We start from the raw sequence: 20,745 nt of genomic DNA, 5'->3' as shown, positions 1-20,745 counted from the left end.
ATGATATCGCACCATACACTTGTGACTGCGTGGATTTGTACTTCAGCCTGCAGTGGGCTTATAGACGGGGGAAGGGGTACAGCTAGAATTCATATACCAATGCTTTTCTAAAAATAGAAAAGATTTTTCTGACAGCTTTTGGGTGGGGGAACAATCTTTCTTTGGTGGAAGGGGACTCGAGGGGGATATGTGGGGTAGCACAGTATATACTGTAAGTATGTCGATACCCGTACATTGGCCTACACCACTGGACGGGGGGCCGGATGAGTCTACACAGACCCCCACCTCTATTTCTCTTTTCAAAATTTCCAATGCAGAACTTGAAGTCAGTATCACATAACTAAAACGCTTTCTATATTCACATTTTGCCTTACTACTGAGCTAGGATGGTAGGGAATGGGCAGGATATAAAACTAGGTGCATGTGTTACAATTAAACCCTCCGAAAAAAAGTGAAATATGAAGTCGCCCTCAAAAGTCGCCATCAAAATTTTGAGCTGAATTCAGCGTGAGCTTGTCACCGGGCCCATGAAAATAACAGTAGACCTAACAAAACAAGTAAACAAAGTTCCCATGCATGAAAAACTAATTTGCAGGTGCACCTAATTCTATGTTTCCTATTTAGGATGATATTGCTATCCAAATATTTCAGCTTCCGGGCGCTTCGCCTTTACTGAGAGAACAAGAAATACCTATAAACCTAGCAGATTCAGGGGCTTTGAAGCTGGACCCACAACCAGGGCTCTTACATACAGTCCGTGAAAAGTTAGAGTAGGCTTAAGTGATCTTGATGACAAGCCCGTTTTTTTCTAAAAAGTGCTTATAGGTAGACTGAGTACTTCCGATGATTAATTACGTCGGTAATTTATATTTATTCGCACCTGATTTGTTGTACTCCAGAACTGTACAATTTCCAAATCAAGATATCAGTAATTACATAGAGCCTTATTAGTCCTCCGCCATTAGTACCTACTGAAAGTCGACCTTCTCTACCTTTCGGCAATCACATTCCGTGGCTTTGGTTGTATAATCCTCCACGTACTACCTTACACGACTATATCTGATTATATCAATCGTTTACCGAAAAATGAGAAAAAATACCGCGCAGGAATTCGTGCATCTTGTTTTCATGTTGACTTCCAGTATACAACAGATAGGCCCATGCGTTGGAAAATGGGAAGAAGGGGGAAGCGGACAGCTGGGTATAAAGAAGATGTATGTTTGTGCCCCTCCCCTCTCCCCACTCTTTTAACTATAGAGATGCACCCAGAGGCAGCTTTAGAACACCCAGCTGGATCTTTTGCACTAGCAAATTCATGATCATTTTCAGTCATACTGGTTTTTAATTATTTCTCCTCGTGTACCCCAAATATCAAGCGAATATCGAGCGATATTTTGACATTAAATAGTTGGAGAACAGTTTAAGAATGTAACATTAGTTTGGAATGAAATAGTAGTTAGAGTAGATCAGGCGCGGCGGAACGGGAAAATTATTGGGGGGGGGGGGAGGGGCTAATATGTGGAGACTATCTAAGCGGAGCGCCACCATCGGTTGGCGCGGAGCGTACAAGAAAATTTTGGGTTTTTCAAACCTCCCAGATGGCCGGAAACGGCACTTCCCGAGTGTTGTATGCTTCGAATACCTAGCCCTAAAACATGGGTCTCAAGCCTGCAATTTCTCAGATTGCACGTAAAAATCTGTAAAAACATTGTAATTTGTATATTCGATGGTGTTTTAAGAGAGTAGCTTGTCAGAAGTGGGGGGGTTGCAGGCCATTGATGAAATAAAAAGTCATAACTGCTGGCTCACTATCTAAGTGGAGTGCCACCATAAGTTGGCGCAAAGTGCACAAGAATTTCTTGGCAAATATCGCCTCCCAGATTGCAGTATATGGCACTGCCCAGGCCTTGAAAAGCTGCATGTAACCAGGGGCGTATGCAGGATTTTCTAACGCGGGGGCGCGTATTACTATCTAAGCGGAGCGCCACCATTGGTTGGCGCGCAGCGTGCAAGCAAATTTCTGGTTTTGGTACCCCCAGATCACCGGAAATGGCACTTCTCGGGCTTGAACTGACCAACCATATGTACACTTTTGCCTGAGAACCAAGTTTATTCCAAATACTTTTTTTCTCATCTATAACCTTTTTGAAGATTGTCACCAGTCACACATCATGTTCGACTTCATCACATATCCTGTGGATCATTGCTTTTGTAGGTGTTTCTTCATCGCGGCCCACAATATCCGTCAGCCCCACTGTTCAGAATTTGAAAATTAATAATTCTCGTGAATAAATTCACTTCAAAACATACCCATAATGTTGCACAAAATATCATCTATGGACAACTGATATAGAAAAACCTTCTTCGAACCCTAACAGACGGGTCAAAATTGCACGAGTATGATGAAGTATGATGAAGAATGTTGGTTAGGGAATTTTTGAAAATTCAGACGGCTACTAAAAAATTTTGTTCAAGGAAATAAAAATATACCAGATATTTCCGAAACCGAACACTACACACATCGACAGTTTTGAGCATGGGCGCAGATCATTCTTGGATAATGGTGGGGACGCGTGTCTGTTCTATGACACTATCTAAGCGGAGCGCGACCATGGGTTCACGCGTAGCGTATGATTTTTTTGGGCAAATATACCTCCCAGATCGCCGGAAATAACACTTCCCAGACCTAATGATGCTCCTAAACCTCCTTAAGTTTTAGATCTCATGGCTTAGAAATTTAGTTTGGAGAAATACATGGGCGTCTGCAGAAAGAAAATCAGGGGACAAATAATCCAAGTAGACTTTTGCATGGGTCTGGGGTCCTCTCCCAGAAAACAAATATAGGCTGCCGCAAATGCGATTTCCGTCCTATATTTAACAACTGTGGATAAAATACAATAAAATGAGAACTGCTGCATGTCATTTGCACAATGCTGGATCAAACTGCGCCAAAGTTCAATACAGGGGAACTTGAAATGCAGCTATTGGTCAAGACAAATTGATGGGGACACGGTATATCATGTCCCCACTACTGAAAAAGTTGGTGGGGACGCGTCCCGCTGTCCTCACCATGATCTGCGCCCATGGTTTGGAGGCTGTTTATCGTGGAACGCCATTTTCATGCTCACTGATATGATGTGATATCTGCTGTTTGCTTTACAAATTCGAATAATTTTGTCACTGTTCCTCTTTCTCTTCCCGTTTTCTTGCCATATTTTCTACTCCATCCTTTTCTCTCTTTCTTCTTTTTCTTTTCCTTCCTTCACCTCGTTGAAGTTGGCAAGTGTATACAGTTCCAAAGCTATTCAACGGCAACAAAACGTTATTTTGTGTTTTGTTGTGGGGTGAAGTTAGCGCTATGAGCTACAAGTTCCAATGCGCAAGGTGGGGGAAAGGGGCTAGAAATAATGTGTGGGTCAATTCTAACTCGGTTTTCGGTTGTTAATTGTTGATGTAGCCTACCAGGTAAAAGGTTGAAATGACTTTAACGATTTCAAATTTAATAATTTGATTTATTATGCCATTTGGAGCATATAACATAGGCTATAACAGAACATTACTGGCAAAAACTAGGGGGGGTTGATTGTGTGGGCCAACCCCCCCTCTTCAAAAAGTGGGGGGTTAAAACCCCCCCAACCCCCCCTGTTTCTCCGCCACTGCTCGACGTGTCCTCGCAAAGACGTTTTTGAGTGTAGTAAATTACTACTTGCAATTAAATGCAATAATTACAAGGTCGTCGGAAGCTATTTTTGATTGGTACGGCGGTTCAGAGTGTGGTCAACTATCATAATTATCGGGGGGACGTTTGGTAGGTCAAACTACGCTACGCGCCACCATGGTTGGCACGTAGCGTAATGGAGAAAATTTTGAAAATATTTCTTCCAGATTGCAGGAAATGGCACTTCCCGAGCTTGAAAACAAGACCCCTGCCATGCCAGAGAAGTCACATTTAGCCTACTTGCCGTCATCATTATCAGCGACGTAGCCAGGAATTTGAAAGGGGGGGGAGCACTTTTTGCGATTGATATGGATTTACAAAGTTGCATGCAAGACTATCTGAGCGGAGCGCCACCATCGGTTGGCGCGGAGCGTACAAGAAAATTTTTGGTTTTACAAACCCCCCAGATGGCCGGAAACAGCCCTTCCCGAGTGTTCATTCTGGTTCCCTGGCCTCTTGCTAACTTGAGACACCTCATTCAATATCACTTGTAAACCAAAAAAACAAACCATTGAAAATAGTACGTAATTCAATACTACATAATGTATTAAAATTAGCAAGGTACATGTACAGAGTATGTCTTACTTTTCAACTTCTGATACTTGTAGATACAAAGATAGGCCAGAAATGTCTTTGATACAACTGTAGCTAGTAAATGTTTAAGTTAGCCTAATAAGAGAAGGCGAGAGCTATCCGACGATTGCCATCTGATGCAAATTTCTCAACTGTTTTCTCAACTGACGTATTATCTGCGTAAACGGGTTCTTAACTACATGTTAAAAAACTGACAAGATCGGATCCTAGTCTTTTTCGGCGGTTAGAGTGTTGAATGAAACAGCACGCGATAGAAATGACAGCCTAGATGACAGAAGAATAGGTCACCTAATTTAGCCATGTTCTTGCTACGTTCATTTCAATAGTTTTTCCTGTCTATAGACTCTTAAACTCGTCTGCAGCAAGCTTATGGATTTGAATTATGGGTGTTTTAAAAAAAAAAGATAACTTGGCCAAAACAAATGTAGGCCCGGGCCTACAGTGCTACATACTGGCTACGCCCCTGATCATATGATATCATTATCAGCAGATTTTGTATCCTGTTTGAATTCTTTTACATGTTCTTTTGCATAATATATCAGAAAGACAAACATAGCGCTCTTTTACAATTTTTCCAGTAGGATGATTCTTGTTTATTGTCCAATGTCTGGACTTTAATACATTTGACGAACTTAACTGATGGACAATATAAACTTTCATATTTTGTAATATAGCCAGATATGCAGTGGCCTAACAACAAATATCGTTATCGCAGTGTATTAGCAGTGTAATAATTATTATAGGAAGTGCGTATCACGTACGATTGCTAGCTAGCTTCATAATATGCTGTTCGTGCAACAACTTAGGACGAATCATAGAAAGGATGAGAACGAACGTTGTCGACGTTGTTGTGCATACGGTTCGTGACATTCCATAGAGCTCGAGTGCGGTTAGGTAGGCAATATGTATTTTATTACGCAGTGGCCAACTGTATACTTGTAATAGGCTATACAGGCGCGGCGGAACGGAAAATTTATTGGGGGGGCTAATGTGTGGAGACTATCTAAGCGGAGCGCCACCATCGGTTGGCGCGGAGCGTACAAGAAAATTTTGGGTTTTTCAAACCCCCCAGATGGCCGGAAACGGCACTTCCCGAGTGTTTTATGCTGCGAATACCTAGCCCTAAAATATGGGTCTCAAGCCTGCAATTTCTCAGATTGCACGTAAAAGTCTGTAAAAACATTGTAATTTGTATATTCGATGGTGTTTTAAGAGAGTAGCTATTACTCGTAGTGTACTCGCAAAGACGTTTTTGAGTGTATAGTAATGGGATGCTGGAGAACTGGCTGAAATGAAGCAAGTCATTGGCCTAAGACAAAGTTGTGTTGCGCTTACCGGTACTCACACTCACTGCTTCCACTTTTCACGGGGCGTGAAGGCGCGGTTGGGGTGACAATGTGGTCTATAGCCAGGGGACGAGCCGAGGGTCCCCCCAGCATTAACTAAAATTATTACACCATATAGTATACGTGTGCATCGGACAGATCGACAAGTATGCATTGAAAATGGGCAGATGCACGTTTCGGAGCCTTGGTAAATATTGGGGGGGCTAATCATGCATTTGCCCCCTCAACTTTTTCATTGGGGGGGGGCTGAGCCCCCCCCAAGCCCCCCCGGTTCCGCCGCCACTGAGGCTATAGGCTAAATTTAGCTAATTGCATCTGCCAAACTAAGTAAGTGCTGAATCAGTAGGCGTGAATGTTACTACGATTATAATCGACTTAACGGAGCTTGCGAGTATTCAAGATCAAAAGAGCACTGACAAAATACCATGCTAAAAAAACGACAGCTTAAAAAAAAAAAAAAAATCGACACTGAAAGGGGGGAGCGGTCGCTCCCCCTGCTCCCCCCTGGCTACGTCCCTGATCATTATTGAAAATTATTGAAACATATACCTCAGAGATTGTTTTTTCCATTTTTTAGTCCTACTTTTTTTTCTTTCTTTTTTTGCGTCGGGAATATTGGTCCGGCGTTCGCCGGACCTGCCCGTACCGGCTCCGACGCCCCTGAATTAAATAAATGTCATAAAAAAAAAAACAGAAAGCATTTCTTAATGTCAACAAATGGGTAATTCCAAAACCATGTGCAGTTGCCAACAAATTTCTATGACCTAGCACTGTCATCATGTCATGAATGCATGTACCCTACACAGTCCAGGTGAAATGCTAATATTGTGTTTTTGTTCGTTAAATAATTGATTGCGTTTAAACATAAAGCCATGTTCCACGCCTTGCGTGTACTCGTAGTGTAAACGCAAATGTTGATGTAGCGTTTAGCTTATTACCCTCTTATTTAAAGCACTTATATTCGATGAGGCCACTGGCGGATCCATGGCCTTTGTTTAGGAGGGGCCAAAGTGGCATAAGAGTGAAATGGGGAAGGGGTCTAAGGGGAGGGGTGCCCCCCTCCCCTTTAGAAAATTTTCTATTGCTGAATGCCCTCAGATGCAATTTGGTGCGACAAAAGTGTACAATGGTGATGTTAATTTACTTCTAAAAAAATGTTTCCCAGGTGTAATTTTCTAAAATATTTATAAAACAAAGTTGGGATCATCTTTCTCAAGAAATTTTATTTCTCATAGGTTATAAATTTCTTACAACCAGCCTGTAACTGCAAAATGGTGTTAAACTGTAAATCCTCATGCTCATACATTTACATAGCTCCCAACTCTTGAGAAGGCAAATGCTGGTCCATGCCACGAATCGCCCTCCTGGGGGAGGTGTATAAGGGGGAGGGGGTGTCCCCCTCCCCTTTTGAATTTCTTGGGAATCCTGGTGATGCCTACATGTAAAATGGTGGCACTTAGAAAGGCTTTTGTCACCCAAAAGTTTCTGAGAAATATGCATTTTTTTGTGTGTAATATCAATAAATTGAATAGTAGGTGATAATTCATTCTTTCCCGTGGCATGAAAATGTTCTCTGCTCGCCCCAATCAAAAGAAATATAGGCTAATTTGAGGTTCAAATGACGCTGTAAAGGTTTTATACTCTATTATGCTAAATGCTAAAGAAATGATGGTTGCTAAGTCAAAATTTGATGCAAATTTTTTAATGTATACTTGACAATTACAATGCGGTTTTTTCGGACGCTTGTGCGGGTCAGCGGGTTTGGGTGTTAGAATGCGGGTCTAATTCCCGTGAATTGCGGGTCAGTTGGGAGCTATGCATTTAATTTTAAACCAGAAAACGTTAAAGGTTTAGACTAGTCTATCACTGCTATTCCTCTCGATTTTTTAAATTTCCAATCATATGATTTAGCGGATGTTCGGAAACACTTTTTGGCTCACCTTTGGGGGGCCATGGCCCCCCCCCCCTTGGATCCGCCAGTGTATGAGGCATGATACAGACAATCAATTATCATATTTAATTATTACACCTATATAGTATACGTGTGCATCGGACAGATCGACAAGTATGCATTAAAAATGGGCAGATGCACGTTTCGGAGCCTTGGTAAATATTGGGGGGGCTTATCATGCATTTGCCCCCTCAACTTTTTTATTGGGGGGCTGAGCCCCCCCAAGCCCCCCCGGTTCCGCCGCCACTGGAGTAGATAGAGTACTCTTTTGCCACTGCTCAGAAGGCATAGCTATGAAAACCTTTGGATGGCTTCACTTCTTGACTACGAGGCGTGATCTCTTCCAATCTGGGTGTAATCTTTGGTTATATGGTATTAAAGTTACAGTGGCCTGATGGCTGACACCAGGCTCCAAGAAAACCACCAATTGTAGGAATAACAAAAAGGCACCTTTAATTAAGAAGCAGAAAGCCAAAAGACTTAGTGATTCCTTGCCCATAGGAAGTATATCTTGGATTCAAACTGACACTTCCTCATCTCGAAGTTGCAGTGTTTAGGTTATCCTTCCTGAGATATTGTGTTCACAATTAAGCGGCGTCACATACACACACGCATATCATCATCTTTTATAGATTCCTTTTTGGCCTTTGGCAAGGATTCAAAAATGGAATGGGGTACATTTTATAAAAGAAAAGAGGCACTTGATAGTTCTGAAAAGGGACACTTCCTAAACAAAATTAGGAGGCGTTCCTCTGCCCCAACAGGCTCCGTCGCTCCCTGTTTCTGGCTTTGAGCTACTACAGCATCATGCTGAATAGTAAATTCTCCAATAAATCCGACATCTCATAAAAAAATGGTTAACGGTTGGCCGTTATATTGCCTACACATTTCCCTCTTAAAGGGAGTGAAGACTCGCGCATAAATTTACGTCTGATGCCGGTAATCTGACCCAGTTTCGAATGAGGTGTAACAGAAGTGTTAGACACCACCATCGATCCCAGAAATGCACACACAGCTTGCCACCGGCGGTAATTAGACACTAGTGTACATCACTACATACAGCTACGGTTAATACCCGCAACACAGTGTACATAACAGCGACGGACATTTTAGGTCCAGATAAAAGATAACATGTATCACGTTCCATTACTGTTTGCATTTTGTAGCGACAAGAAAAAACTTAACTTGCAAGCAACGGAAAGTAAACCTTTTCAGAGGGCGGCACGCTGTTTGGGGCGAGTCTTCATGCCTTTAAACACCAGTTTCATGAACAAACAAAGTTGATGCATACGCCTTTGAAATTGTAAGTCATATTTGTTGTTTGTTGTGACAAACTAGCGCCACATGTTTCTATGGAAATCATTTTAGCCTTATGGCTAACACTTTGTAAATCACATTTATTTTCTACCATTCAGAACGAGAAATAAAGTTTGCTGGAAATCGATTCAAAGTGATGACATAAATGAAAAGTACACAATGATTCGATTGATGCATGATATTTTATTTTTTCTTCATTTTTATATTAAAGTGTAGGCCTACATAAAAAAAATTCTACCCCATATTTCGAATATAAAAGCCTTGAGAGTTTATGGCAAGCCTTTTCTTCCTCGTAACAACCATGGCGAGCACGCTACCTTTCAGGTAAGATATGGCACATCGACTTTCCAGCCATTCGTATGTAGTTAGGTTTACACGAGTACCCAATATTGAGAACAGTCTGTACCACACATTCCTGGAGAATGTGTTGGCTGCTGTCGGCGTTGTGTTGGTGCGTATCCTTGTATTCGTAAGATTTCGCTGACAAAACCCGTGTTCTGGCAGTAAATAAAAGGAACAATCTCCATTAGACAGAGGTAAACAAGCACGAACATGAAGTGGTTTTGTAATATTTATTTCTGGGAAGGGCAAAATCTTCTTAACAGGCAGGTCAGAGCGACGACAGTTACCAGCAACGGGTTGGTCAAACAATGCGGTTACACAATCGTTGCCATTGGCACTAGAGTTGATGACGTCACGAGCCTTACATGGATTGTCCCAAAAGTCTTCATCTTTGGTTCTTTCTAAACAACAAAGAAATCAAAATGACTAAATAAATATAGAAGCTTTAAAACAGGTACGAACGAACGCATTTCAATTTTGAGATGCCGAAAAATCCTTAACTGAATGAAAGAAGTACAATATTGACCTAGTCTATTCGTGCTGACATCAACCATCGTTGCTAAAGAGCCCCTAGTAGAAGCCAAAACATCTACCTAAGGAGTATAGACGGATCGAGTGTGCCTCATATATTTTAACGATGTATTCCGAGTCTAACCCAGGGGCGTCGGAGCCGGCGCAAAAAAAAATAGGACTAAGAAGAAAAAAATGGCAAAAAATAAGAACCAAAATGAAACATACTTCAATTATGTGTTTCAGAAGATTAATCGGGTACAAAAACAGACAAGGGAGAATGTTGTTTTTCATATGACACATGTGAACTGCTATTTCATGCAATCTGGGAGGTATATTTTTCAATAATTTTCAATAATGATGACGGCAAGAAGGCTAAATGTGACAACTCTGGCATGGCGGGGGTCTTGTTTTCAAGCCCGGGAAGTGCCATTTCCTGCAATCTGGGAGGCATTTTTTCAAGTTTTACCTACCAAACGTCCCCACGATAATTATGATAGATGCCCACACTCTGATCTGCCGTACCAATCCCAAATAGCTTCCGACGCCCGTGTTAAACTCGCATCTAAAAAATCTTTTTTTATGTATTCATCGGTAATTTCTTACACTTACATATTAGTGTGCATCAGCGACGTAGCCAGGAATTTGAAAGGGGGGGGGGAGCACTTTTTGCGATTGATATCGATTTTCAAAAATTTAGGCACGACTATCTGAGCGGAGCGCCACCATCGGTTGGCGCGGAGCGTACAAGAAAATTTTTGGTTGTACAAAACCTCCAGATGGCCGGAAACGGCCCTTCCCGAGTGTTAATGCTGGTTCCATGGCCTCTTGCTAACTTGAGACACCTCATTCAATATCACTTTTCAACCAAAAAAACAAAGGAGTTAAGATAGTACATAATTCAATACTACATAATGTATTTAAAATTAGCAAGGTACATGCACAGAGTAGTCTTACTTTTCAACTGCTGATACTTGAAGTTACATATATAGATAGGCCAGAAATGTCTTAGATACAACTACAGCCAGTAATTGTCTTTGATACAACTAATAAGAGAAGGCGAGAGCTATCCGACGATTGCCATCTGATTCAAATTTCTCAACTGTTTTCTCAACTGAAATATTATCTGCGTAAACAGGTTCTTAACTAGATGTTACAACACTGACAAGATCGGATCCTATAGTCTTTTTCGGCGGGTAGAGTGTTGAATGAAACGGCACGCGATAGAAATGACAGCCTAAATTAGAAGACTAGGTCACCTAATTAAGCCATATTCTTGCTACGTTCATTTCAATAGTTATTCCTGTCTAGACTCTTAAACTCGTCCAGCAAGCTTATGGATTTGAAATATGGGTGTTTTTAAAAAAAGATAACTTGGCCAAAAAAAGTGTAGGCCCGGGCCCACAGTGCTACATACTGGCTACGCCCCTGATCATATGATATCATATTATCAGCAGATTTTGTTTCCTGTTTGAATTCTTTTACATGTTCTTTTACATAATATATCAGAAAGACAAACATAGTGCTCTTTTACAATTTTTCAAGTAAGATGATTCTTGTTTATTGTCCAATGTCTGGACTTTAATACATTTGACCAACTTAACTGATGGACAATATAAACTTTCATATTTTGTAATATAGCCAGATATGCAGTGGCCTAAAAACAAATATCATTATCGCAGTGTATTAGCAGTGTAATAATTATTTATAGGAAGTGCGTATCAGGTACGATTGCTAGCTTAGCTTCATAACATGCTGTTCGTGCAACAACTTAGGACGAATCATAGAAAGGATGAGAACGAACGTTGTCGACGTTGTTGTGCATACGGTTCGTGACATTCCATAGAGTGCGGTTAGGTAGGCAATATGTATTTTATTACGCAGTGGCCAACTGTAGGCTTGTAATAGGCTATAGGCTAAATTTAGCTAATTGCATCTGCCAAACTAAGTAAGTAGTTGAATCAGTAGGCACGAATGTTACTACGATTATAATTGAGTTACGGAGCTGACGAGTATTCAAGATCAAAAGAGCACTGACAAAATACCATGCTAAAAAAACAACAGTTTTTAAACATCACTGAAGGGGGGGGGGGGGGAGCGGTCGCTCCCCCTGCTCCCCCTGGCTACGTCCCTGGTGTGCATGCCAACAGGTCAAAGGGAACAATACTCTCTATATGATTTCATAATACCATATTGGCGCTTTGATAAACGTGGCACAGTGTGGGCCGGGTACGATAAGAAGGAGGTCATTTTGCAGGAGATGTGCTGTAGTGAATGTTGCTTATATTGCTGATCTGGCGATTCGGTCACGTTTAGTGTTCAATATATCGTATATCACACAAACTCACCCAGATGTGCATTAGGCCTACGCATTTAGTCTATACGGATAATGTGCAGACATGCATTGCTGACTATATCAGTTCAAAGTGGCTATTCTTACAACTAGTCGTAAGAATAATTTATAAATACGCATGCGCAGTTGCTTTAACGTGGCTATTTTTATGACTAGGAGTAACAATAATTTCCGGGTAGGGTTAAGGTTAGGGTTATGATTAATGTTAAGGGTTAGGTTTAGGGTTCGGGATACCCCTACTTCATGCGCGTAGTTGCTTTATTTACTTTACTGCGCTTGAATTCGCCGATGTCGTAAGAATAGTTTATAAATAATTGTTACGACTAGTCGTAAGAATAGCCACGGCCATATAAGTTAGATATTGAATTGAACCATTGGCCTACCTATAATAGGTATAGGCTGTGGCCACCATATTGTCAAGTTCAATCCGGCAAAACTTACCAACGGGAACAGATTTATACAAGAATATCGTACACAGCAGGCACGGTGCGATTAGATATTTGTTGCAACAAATGAGCATAGTTGATGAAAGAATACCAAGTACGTTCAGTCGAGACTAAAATACGTGTTCCTGGTGTCTGTCACTGTTGGAATGGTTATGCATACATTGTATGAAGACAAACATTTTGATTTAAAACGCCGAGGCGCTACTCTGAAGACTGAAATACTTCTCTCCGAAGATTTTGTAAAGCGCCGATATATTTTCTTGCAGCGCGTTCCATTTCATGATAAAGCCAACTTGCGCGTATACGCGCGGATATGTTTTTGACTTTGGCTGTTCGTGAATCTAATTTGCCGTATTTCTAAGATGATAAGACTATTTTGCTTTCGTAAGACAGAAAAGACACTGCAAGAGTGTTTAATAAAACAGGCTCAGGCACCATTAGGAGTAAATTTGAAATTAATGGCAGGAAATAGTGTTTTTAACAAGATATTAGTATGAAGGGAAAAAATGGCAGGAGAGTCACATCAGAACATCCCAATTAATTTGTAGTTATGATGTACCCTTGGCCGTGAGGCATGGAGATTAACAGCTTCACTTTTAGTAAGAAGTATATAGCGCCCTCGGCCCTACGCAGTATCTCTTGTTGCATTGGTTATGCAGTCGGCAACATACATGGATTGGTCTATTGCCGTGGTAACGTAACAACTAACAACATAACTTAAATTGATAAGAAAATAATGGTTTATGCGCGTGAAAATGTAAGAACAGCTACAATCAACTATGCAAACGCCATGGGTGAAACAAATGTGATCACAGATCACATGGGTGCCAGAGTAACCGTTACGATAATAATAATAATAATAATAATAATAATAATAATAATAATAATAATAATAATAATAATAATAATAATAATAATAATAATAATAATAATAATAATAATAATAATAATAATAATAATAATAATAATAATAATAATAATAATAATAATAATAATAATAATAATAATAATAATAATAATAATAATAATAATAATAATAATAATAATAATAATAATAATAATAATAATAATAAATGCCAATTTTTATAGCGCCAATATCCAAAGGAAAACCAATGCTCAGTGGCGCTAGTGCTCAGGGAAGGCAGTCAAAAATAGATGTGTTTTGAGTCTGTTTTTGAAAATGTTAACGTTGGGTGCCGACTTGATGTGCAGTGGAAGTGAGTTCCAAAGAGTAGGAGCGGCATTAGAGAACGATCTTTGACCAAATGACTTGAGTTTCCACTTATGCACATGGAGCAGTAGCTGATTTGAGGATCGGAGAGAGCGGGTGGTGGTCTACTGGTCTTCCGACTGATCATGCTACTCATGTGTTCTGGTGCTAATCCATTCAGGGCTTTATATGTGAGCAGGATGATCTTGAAGTTTATCCTGTAGGAAACAGGTAACCAGTGCAGTTGCCGAAAAATAGGAATGATGTGGTCGAACTTCTTTGAGCGTGTGATGATTCTGGCTGCTGTATTTTGCATTCGCTGGAGCAATCGAAGCTGATAATCTGGTAAACCATATAAAACCATATAAAATCCAGTTTGGAAGACATAATATCATGAATGACGATGGGTGTCATCGTACCGTTACGATGGGTGCCAGAGTAACCGTTACGATGGGTGTCAGAGTAACCGTTATGATGGGTGCCAGAGTAACCGATACGATGGGTGCCAGAGTAACCGTTATGATGGGTACCCAGTATTACCGTTATGATGGGTGCCAGAGTAACCGTTACGATGGGTGCCAGAGGAACCATGATGATGGGTACCCAGTGTTACCGTTATGATGGGTACCCAGTGTTACCGTTATGATGGGTGCCAGAGTAATCGTTATGATGGGTACCCAGTGTTAACGTTATGATGGGTGCCCAGTGTTACCGTTATGATAGGTGCCAGAGTAACCGTTATGACGGGTACCCAGTGTTACCGTTATGATGGGTGCCAGAGTAACCGTTATGATGGGTGCCAAAGTAACCTCTGTTTTTATTCGGCGGGGGGGGGGGTAGGGTCAGCTTACTCACTCTGAAGTGTGCGTGGTTGTGTCATGAAGGAGGAGGGGAAGAGATGGTTGAATTGATGTGTTATTTATCGATTCATCGTCGTTGTAAACAGCGTACATTACCTTCACGTAAATGCGAATTCTGTATTGTTATATGCATATTCAGCTGAATTGAACTACTGAATTAATTGGTGAAATACTCCTATTACAAACCGACTCCCTCCTCCCCTCACAATTCTGACACATATAGAGGACAGAATTATACGCAAAGAGCATGTTTTATTTTACTTAATTACTTTATTCGGCATTCTTGTACAGAATGCGTTGGCAATGTTTGTTTCACATTAACACACTGCAGGTGAACATTATGATCAGAAGATATATGTGAATTTTCTGCCATAGTCTCATGAATAGACAGTAAACTATTTCACATCCTTAACCTGGTTGGCCCTGGATCCAATATACGCCACAGATGGTTGTACTTGTCCTCAGAACAAGAATAAGACAAACTTATTATTTCCCATCATGCACTTCGATCATGCAGTTACTACCGGTGCATAATACAGCATATTGAGTCAATTATCTCAAAAGTTTCTCTCATATAATCATTGATCAACGGCGGGTCAAATCTTGCGCTATATGATAGGTTACACTGTAACACATATTGTGAATCTGGATCGATTATTATGGATCCTCAATTACCACGCTCTTTTTCATAAATACCATCGTCTTTCACAGCAGTCAAGTAAAAGATTGAATCCCATCATGCATTGCATTCAACTATTACGTAATATCAACGGTTGAGATCATTATCCCAAAGTTTCCCTAATCATCAATCCACAGTGGGGTGAACCTTTCACTCAAAGTTTTAGTTGCATTGCAACACTATTGATTATTGATCCGGAATTGATAGAGATCCGGAATTAACACTCTCTTCTTCGGATCATGATCCAATAATCCTCATAGAAATAGTAATATTTGTCTTTCACCGAAGGCAAGCAAAGATTACTACCAATTATGCATTGGACTCATCTATTACATAATGCCAAAGGTTTGAGTCAATTATCTCAAAATCTCGTCTCTTTCTCTCTCTCTCTGTTCGATCCACGGAGGATCAAAACTTGTGCTCAGCTGTCAGTTGCATTGCAGCATTCTGAGTCTGGATCAGTTGTTGTAGATTCTGAAGAACCAATCTCTTGTTCATAAGTCTAATTGTCTTCCAAAGCAGGCGAGGAAATATAATTACCCATCATGCATTGCACCTAGCTATTACATAATACCTCCAATTGAGTCAATTATCTCAAAATCTCTCTCTCCCTCTCTCTGTTCTATCCACGGTGGATCAAAACTTGTGCTCAACTGTCAGATGAATTGCAGCATTCTGAGTCTGGATCAGTTGTTATCTTAGTCTGTATCAGCATCCAATAAATTTCACAGAATACTGAGTTTATTTATTATACTCATAAGGAAAACAATGTTTGCCTTCCCATTGTGCATTGTACTCCGTTATTACATATTATCAGAAGATTGAGTCAATTATCTCAAAGTTTCTCTTCTTATTGATCGAACCGAGGCTGGTTAATTAAGCCTTCTGAGAATTTACAGAACGCCGCTTGTACTAGCGTTTGTCTGGATCAGTTGTTCTAGATCTTGAATAATGACTCGTCTGTTCGGTTGTGGGTCCAATAAACGCTGCAGCATAATTTTAGCTCCACTAGAAATGTTGTGATGCCATCTTAGAGGGCGGTCTTTTGCCTTCCTGAGGGATGCGAATGGTAGTTTTCCAAAGACCATGTAATAATAGATAACACCCACAGACCAGACTGTAGACTTGACCAAGTCGCACGTTCCATTTAGTCGCTCGGGAGGTATGTTCCATAACAACGTGCCACCAGCTGAGGGCACGATACATTCATCATTGGCGACCTCCCTGGCTAGTCCACAGTCGATGGCTTTAAGCTGGTCTTGAGAAAAAATCAGCAAATTACTTGGCTTCATGTCTCCATGTACCCAACCACATCGGTGAATAGCCATCACCATGGAAACGAGCTGTTTAAGGAAGAAGAATGCCGTAGATTCAGTCAGCGGTGTTTGTCGTTTTAAATATGAATCGAAGGAAAGGCAACCGGCTGGTTTCTCCATCACAAGAGTGAACACGTCGTCATTGCCTAAGGACATTTTACCGTAGCCAAGAAGGTCCACAACACTGGTCACAGATTCCAGCGCCACAAGAGCTGCTGCCTCTAAGGGTATCTGTACGGGGCCATTGGGAAGAGTGGTCCATATGTGAATATCACTGCATTTGGTGAACTTGATGGCAACCTCCTGTAAAGATACGAATAGAGACACTTAAAATAGTGTTACAACACGCAAGCTATTCCAATATATAGCAATATTAACACGAACTAATGCCTATATTCAGTCACGTGATGGATACAAACTGTTACGCGATCAAATTATATTGAAACTTCGAAAACCATGGAAGCCTGACAAGTGACAACAATACCATCATGATATTGAAAGGTATAGGCCTATCGTGTTGTAGGTTATCGGGTGATGCACTTTATTAATTTTACAATGTCACAGATATAAAAGAATTATGTTATCAACATAGACACAAACATTTAGCAGCCTATAAAATTAAAGCTCAATTTTTAAAGTTTTCACTCTTCTTAAGATTGATATTTACCTGACATGGGTTACAGATAGTATTGTTGAGTGGTCGTCCTCTGTAGACCAAACCAAAGCCACCGTGTCCAAGCTGATCAAGAAGCTCATAACCGGCTTGTCGCATTTCCGCCTGCGCCTTGACCATGACGTCATGTGGCACAACTATCTGGTGACTGGAACTAGATTTGGAGCCACTACTGTTGCTGTTACCGTTTGTGTGACTGTGGTTGTTACTGCCATTGGTCTGAGCAGCTTCGCAGTAACCATAAGCACCACTAATGTTACCAGCGGCCCCACCGTTGCCACCATTGCTCGCGTTCCCGCCAATGCCGTTTACGACAACCCTGTTGCTACGGCGTTGCTGGTGATTTTGGTCACAGGATGAAGTACTCTGTTGGCGCCTCTGTGAATACAAACATCAAATATATAAAAATTTGAGACAACAAAATCATAAAGGGGGCCAGTGGTCTGCTTGTAATCACCATATTAATGTATCAGGCTCACGATAAATATGGGGAATGTATACAAGTAAAAGTTGTCACTATAAGGACTAGGATGTAAAGTCGTCCATGGGAGGGGTCACCATTGAGAAACTTTGGTAAATTGGACGGTGCTTAGATGCAAAGTTGTGCCAAACTTGGCAACTGTTGAAACGATCTTGAAGAATTCTCGACTGTTTAGGTTTTACAGCTTGCACATGTATATATTAGTGTAGGAATTTTGCAATATCCTCATATGCCTGCGGAGAGGGGGTACCCCCAGTGGAGGAGGGGTTTGACGATAACATCCCGCATCCGAAGTATACGTGGTTGCGCTTTTGTTCACCAAATGCATTTTCTTCCTTCGTTGCAATCAAATATAAACTATGATAAGTCAAGATGGTCATACTGAGTATTTTACAAATCGATTATAGAAATAAGCAACATACCTTCCTTTTCTTGCCATTTGGTCCATTGTGGGCAGACCTTGCTCCTCGGCAACGACAGGAACGAAGGTCTTGCTTCAGTTTGAGATTCTGATCTCCAATCTCCTGATAGCTCCTGCAAGATAGGATAAAATATTATCAACATTTAAAGGGACAAATAAAACCGTCATTGTTGGCTTATATGACGGAGTTATTTGTGAAGAACAACAACCCCCCCCCCCAAAAAAAAAGACTAAGAAAATTCTTGATTCGTTTGGGAGTTTGCTAGTTGGGCATGTTTTAGCTGTTTTTGGATGTTGTTAATCTCAGTTATGATATATCACATAGACTAAATATGATGGGTGGGTTTGTATCATCTTTAGGTATAGGGTTTGAAATCGAAATTTGAAACTAAGTTCTAATGAAACCAGATACCGTCGAGTCAATGAAAGAGAGAAGTCTAGGATAATCTGGAGCCTGCTCCAGTCTTATGTAAACGACACATGGAAACATCTATGTTTTGACATTTTTTTTCATTAATGGGGGAGGGGGTAGAAAAATAATTGGGGGGCTAGGCACATCTACCGGGTACGAGTACTTGAAAAACAACACATGTGTCGCTTACCATTGTGTCGTAAAATACTTACTTTAACAAAGAGCTAACATCTGAGGCCAGCGTATCAAACACTGAATCTGTCTCTCGTCCAGACTGGCGATTTTTTGAGTCTTTACAGAAGCCAAGTAATCCTGTAAAAGGAATTAAAGGGTAATTTCGCATGTTGTTACAGCTCTCTTTCATTGACATACAAACTGGATAATTTTACAATTCAGTTGTCCAGTATTTGTTAGTACTAAACCTTGCGTGTACACCTAATTATAAACTAAATGTATTGCATAATTGAGCCTCAGAATTCACCATTTAACGTCTAAACTTTGAAATATTCTTCTGGGGGAGCAGACCCGCCCCCTATATGAGCGTCGCATTCAATAAACCCACAGCCACACCCATCATGCGTAAACTTTTGATCCGCTTACAGCTCGTCAAGAAACTGTTCATGCCTCTAACAAAACTTGCTATAGCTCCACGGATGCGTTTGCATCGTAACGTCTCATATATCGCAAATATATGGTAAGCATGCGCAGAACAGACAATGTCACATCAATGCTGTTCGAGAAATTACGCTACTTTAAAAATTACCGAAAACCAAGGAGCAACACTATTGGCTTAAGACTTCTACACAAGTTTACAGCAGATGTTCCTTACTCTAATCAACTTTGAATATAAGAATCGGGCGGAAGCTATTAATGTTATTAGCTAGTTAGTACTAATAAGGATAATTGCAATTTCTCTTGGCAGGCAATGGTTTGATTTGTAGAATGAGTTTAACAGTATTTTTTGGAAACAAAAAGATATTAACAACTCATACTTACCAGCCAAGCGAAGCAAATCAAAAGTAAGTTTTTGATTCATTCTGATGTTTTAATTAAAACACTAAGATTTAAAGAAGCTTTCCATAGTACGTGTATAACACTCGTATAGCAAAACGTATATAATTCTATGTTATTTTTGTGAATGTTATTATTTCCATTGTTAAGGTACATAACTTTTGTTTCGTCACATGTGTAAAATAGCGTTTGCGTGCGCATACGATGCCTTTGAATGCGCGCCAATATCCATATAATGTCACATGTTAATATGCACGTTTTGCGTCCAAGCATCTAACTGCGTAGTGCGCACAAAGATATTGTATTGCGCTACAGAGATACGGTAGGGCGCCCTGGCGCCTCGCCGCTATAGCATTTATATATAGCGCTGATTTTGTATAGAGCTGTTACATCTCAAGTACCATAAGTACATCATGCGCACCAGTTGCTTTGTAACCATACGCGCCGTTTTCAATCACACATTTTACTATAAATGTACCTATATGTTATCGGCTGCCAAAATTTGTGCTTGACAGCGGCATAATGTTTTGTACACTGTCGTCTATATTCCTTTTTTGAAGTCGGTAAGTCATTGGAGCCTATTGGCTATCTCCAGGCGCGTATCCAGGATTTTCTAACCCGGGGGGTGCGAATTACTATCTAAGCGGAGCGCCACCATCGGTTGGCGCGCAGCGTACAAGAAAATTTCTTGTTTTGATACCCCCAGATCACCGGAAACGGCACTTCTCGGGCTTGAAATGACCAACCAGATGTAAACTTTTTACCCGAGAACCAAGTATTTTCTAATAGTTTTTTTTTTCCATCCATAACCTTTTTGAAGATTGTCAACCCGGCACACATCATGTTCGACCTGATCGCATCTCCTGTGGGTCTTTGCTTTTGTAGGTGATTCTACGTCGCGGCCCACAATACCCGTCAGCCCCACTTTTCAAGGTTTTAAGCCCCATATTTGTTCAGAATTTGAAAATTCACATTTCTCGTGGATAAACTCACTTCAAAACATACCGATAATGTTGTACAAAATTTCATCTATGGACAACCAATATAGAAAAACTTCCTTCAACCCCTAACAGACCGGTCAAAATTGCCGAGTAGAGGGAAGTGT

At 40.6% G+C, this 20,745-nt stretch overlaps 1 protein-coding gene across 1 annotated transcript; it reads right to left on the bottom strand.

The window, feature by feature from the left end:
* Positions 1 to 15,039: 15,039 nt before the first annotated feature.
* LOC139970209 (serine/threonine-protein kinase pim-3-like) lies at positions 15,040 to 19,665 on the bottom strand. Its single transcript, XM_071975847.1, has 5 exons — positions 19,626 to 19,665; positions 18,842 to 18,941; positions 18,219 to 18,330; positions 17,310 to 17,693; positions 15,040 to 16,945 (listed from the first exon to the last, which is right to left on the bottom strand). The coding sequence occupies exons 1-5, from the start codon at positions 19,663 to 19,665 to the stop codon at positions 16,220 to 16,222; spliced, it is 1,362 nt and encodes a 453-aa protein (XP_071831948.1). The 3' UTR covers positions 15,040 to 16,219.
* Between the last annotated feature and the right edge of the window lie 1,080 nt (positions 19,666 to 20,745).

The sequence above is a fragment of the Apostichopus japonicus genome, chromosome 7 (genome assembly GCF_037975245.1).
Source record: "Apostichopus japonicus isolate 1M-3 chromosome 7, ASM3797524v1, whole genome shotgun sequence".
Taxonomy (NCBI): domain Eukaryota; kingdom Metazoa; phylum Echinodermata; class Holothuroidea; order Aspidochirotida; family Stichopodidae; genus Apostichopus; species Apostichopus japonicus.
The sequence above is the reverse complement of the archived record's forward strand: the minus strand, read 5'-3'. Positions and strand labels throughout refer to the sequence as shown.

What these genes read in the sequence shown, in the direction of transcription:
- LOC139970209 (XM_071975847.1), bottom strand. Translation starts at nt 19,665, where the DNA reads ATGAATCAAAAACTTACTTTTGATTTGCTTCGCTTGGCTG. An exon ending in TGATTTGCTTCGCTTGGCTG is followed by an intron (nt 18,942 to 19,625) that starts GTAAGTATGAGT and finishes TTCCTTTTACAG; the next exon opens with GATTACTTGGCTTCTGTAAA. An exon ending in CTATCTGTAACCCATGTCAG is followed by an intron (nt 16,946 to 17,309) that starts GTAAATATCAAT and finishes GTATCTTTACAG; the next exon opens with GAGGTTGCCATCAAGTTCAC.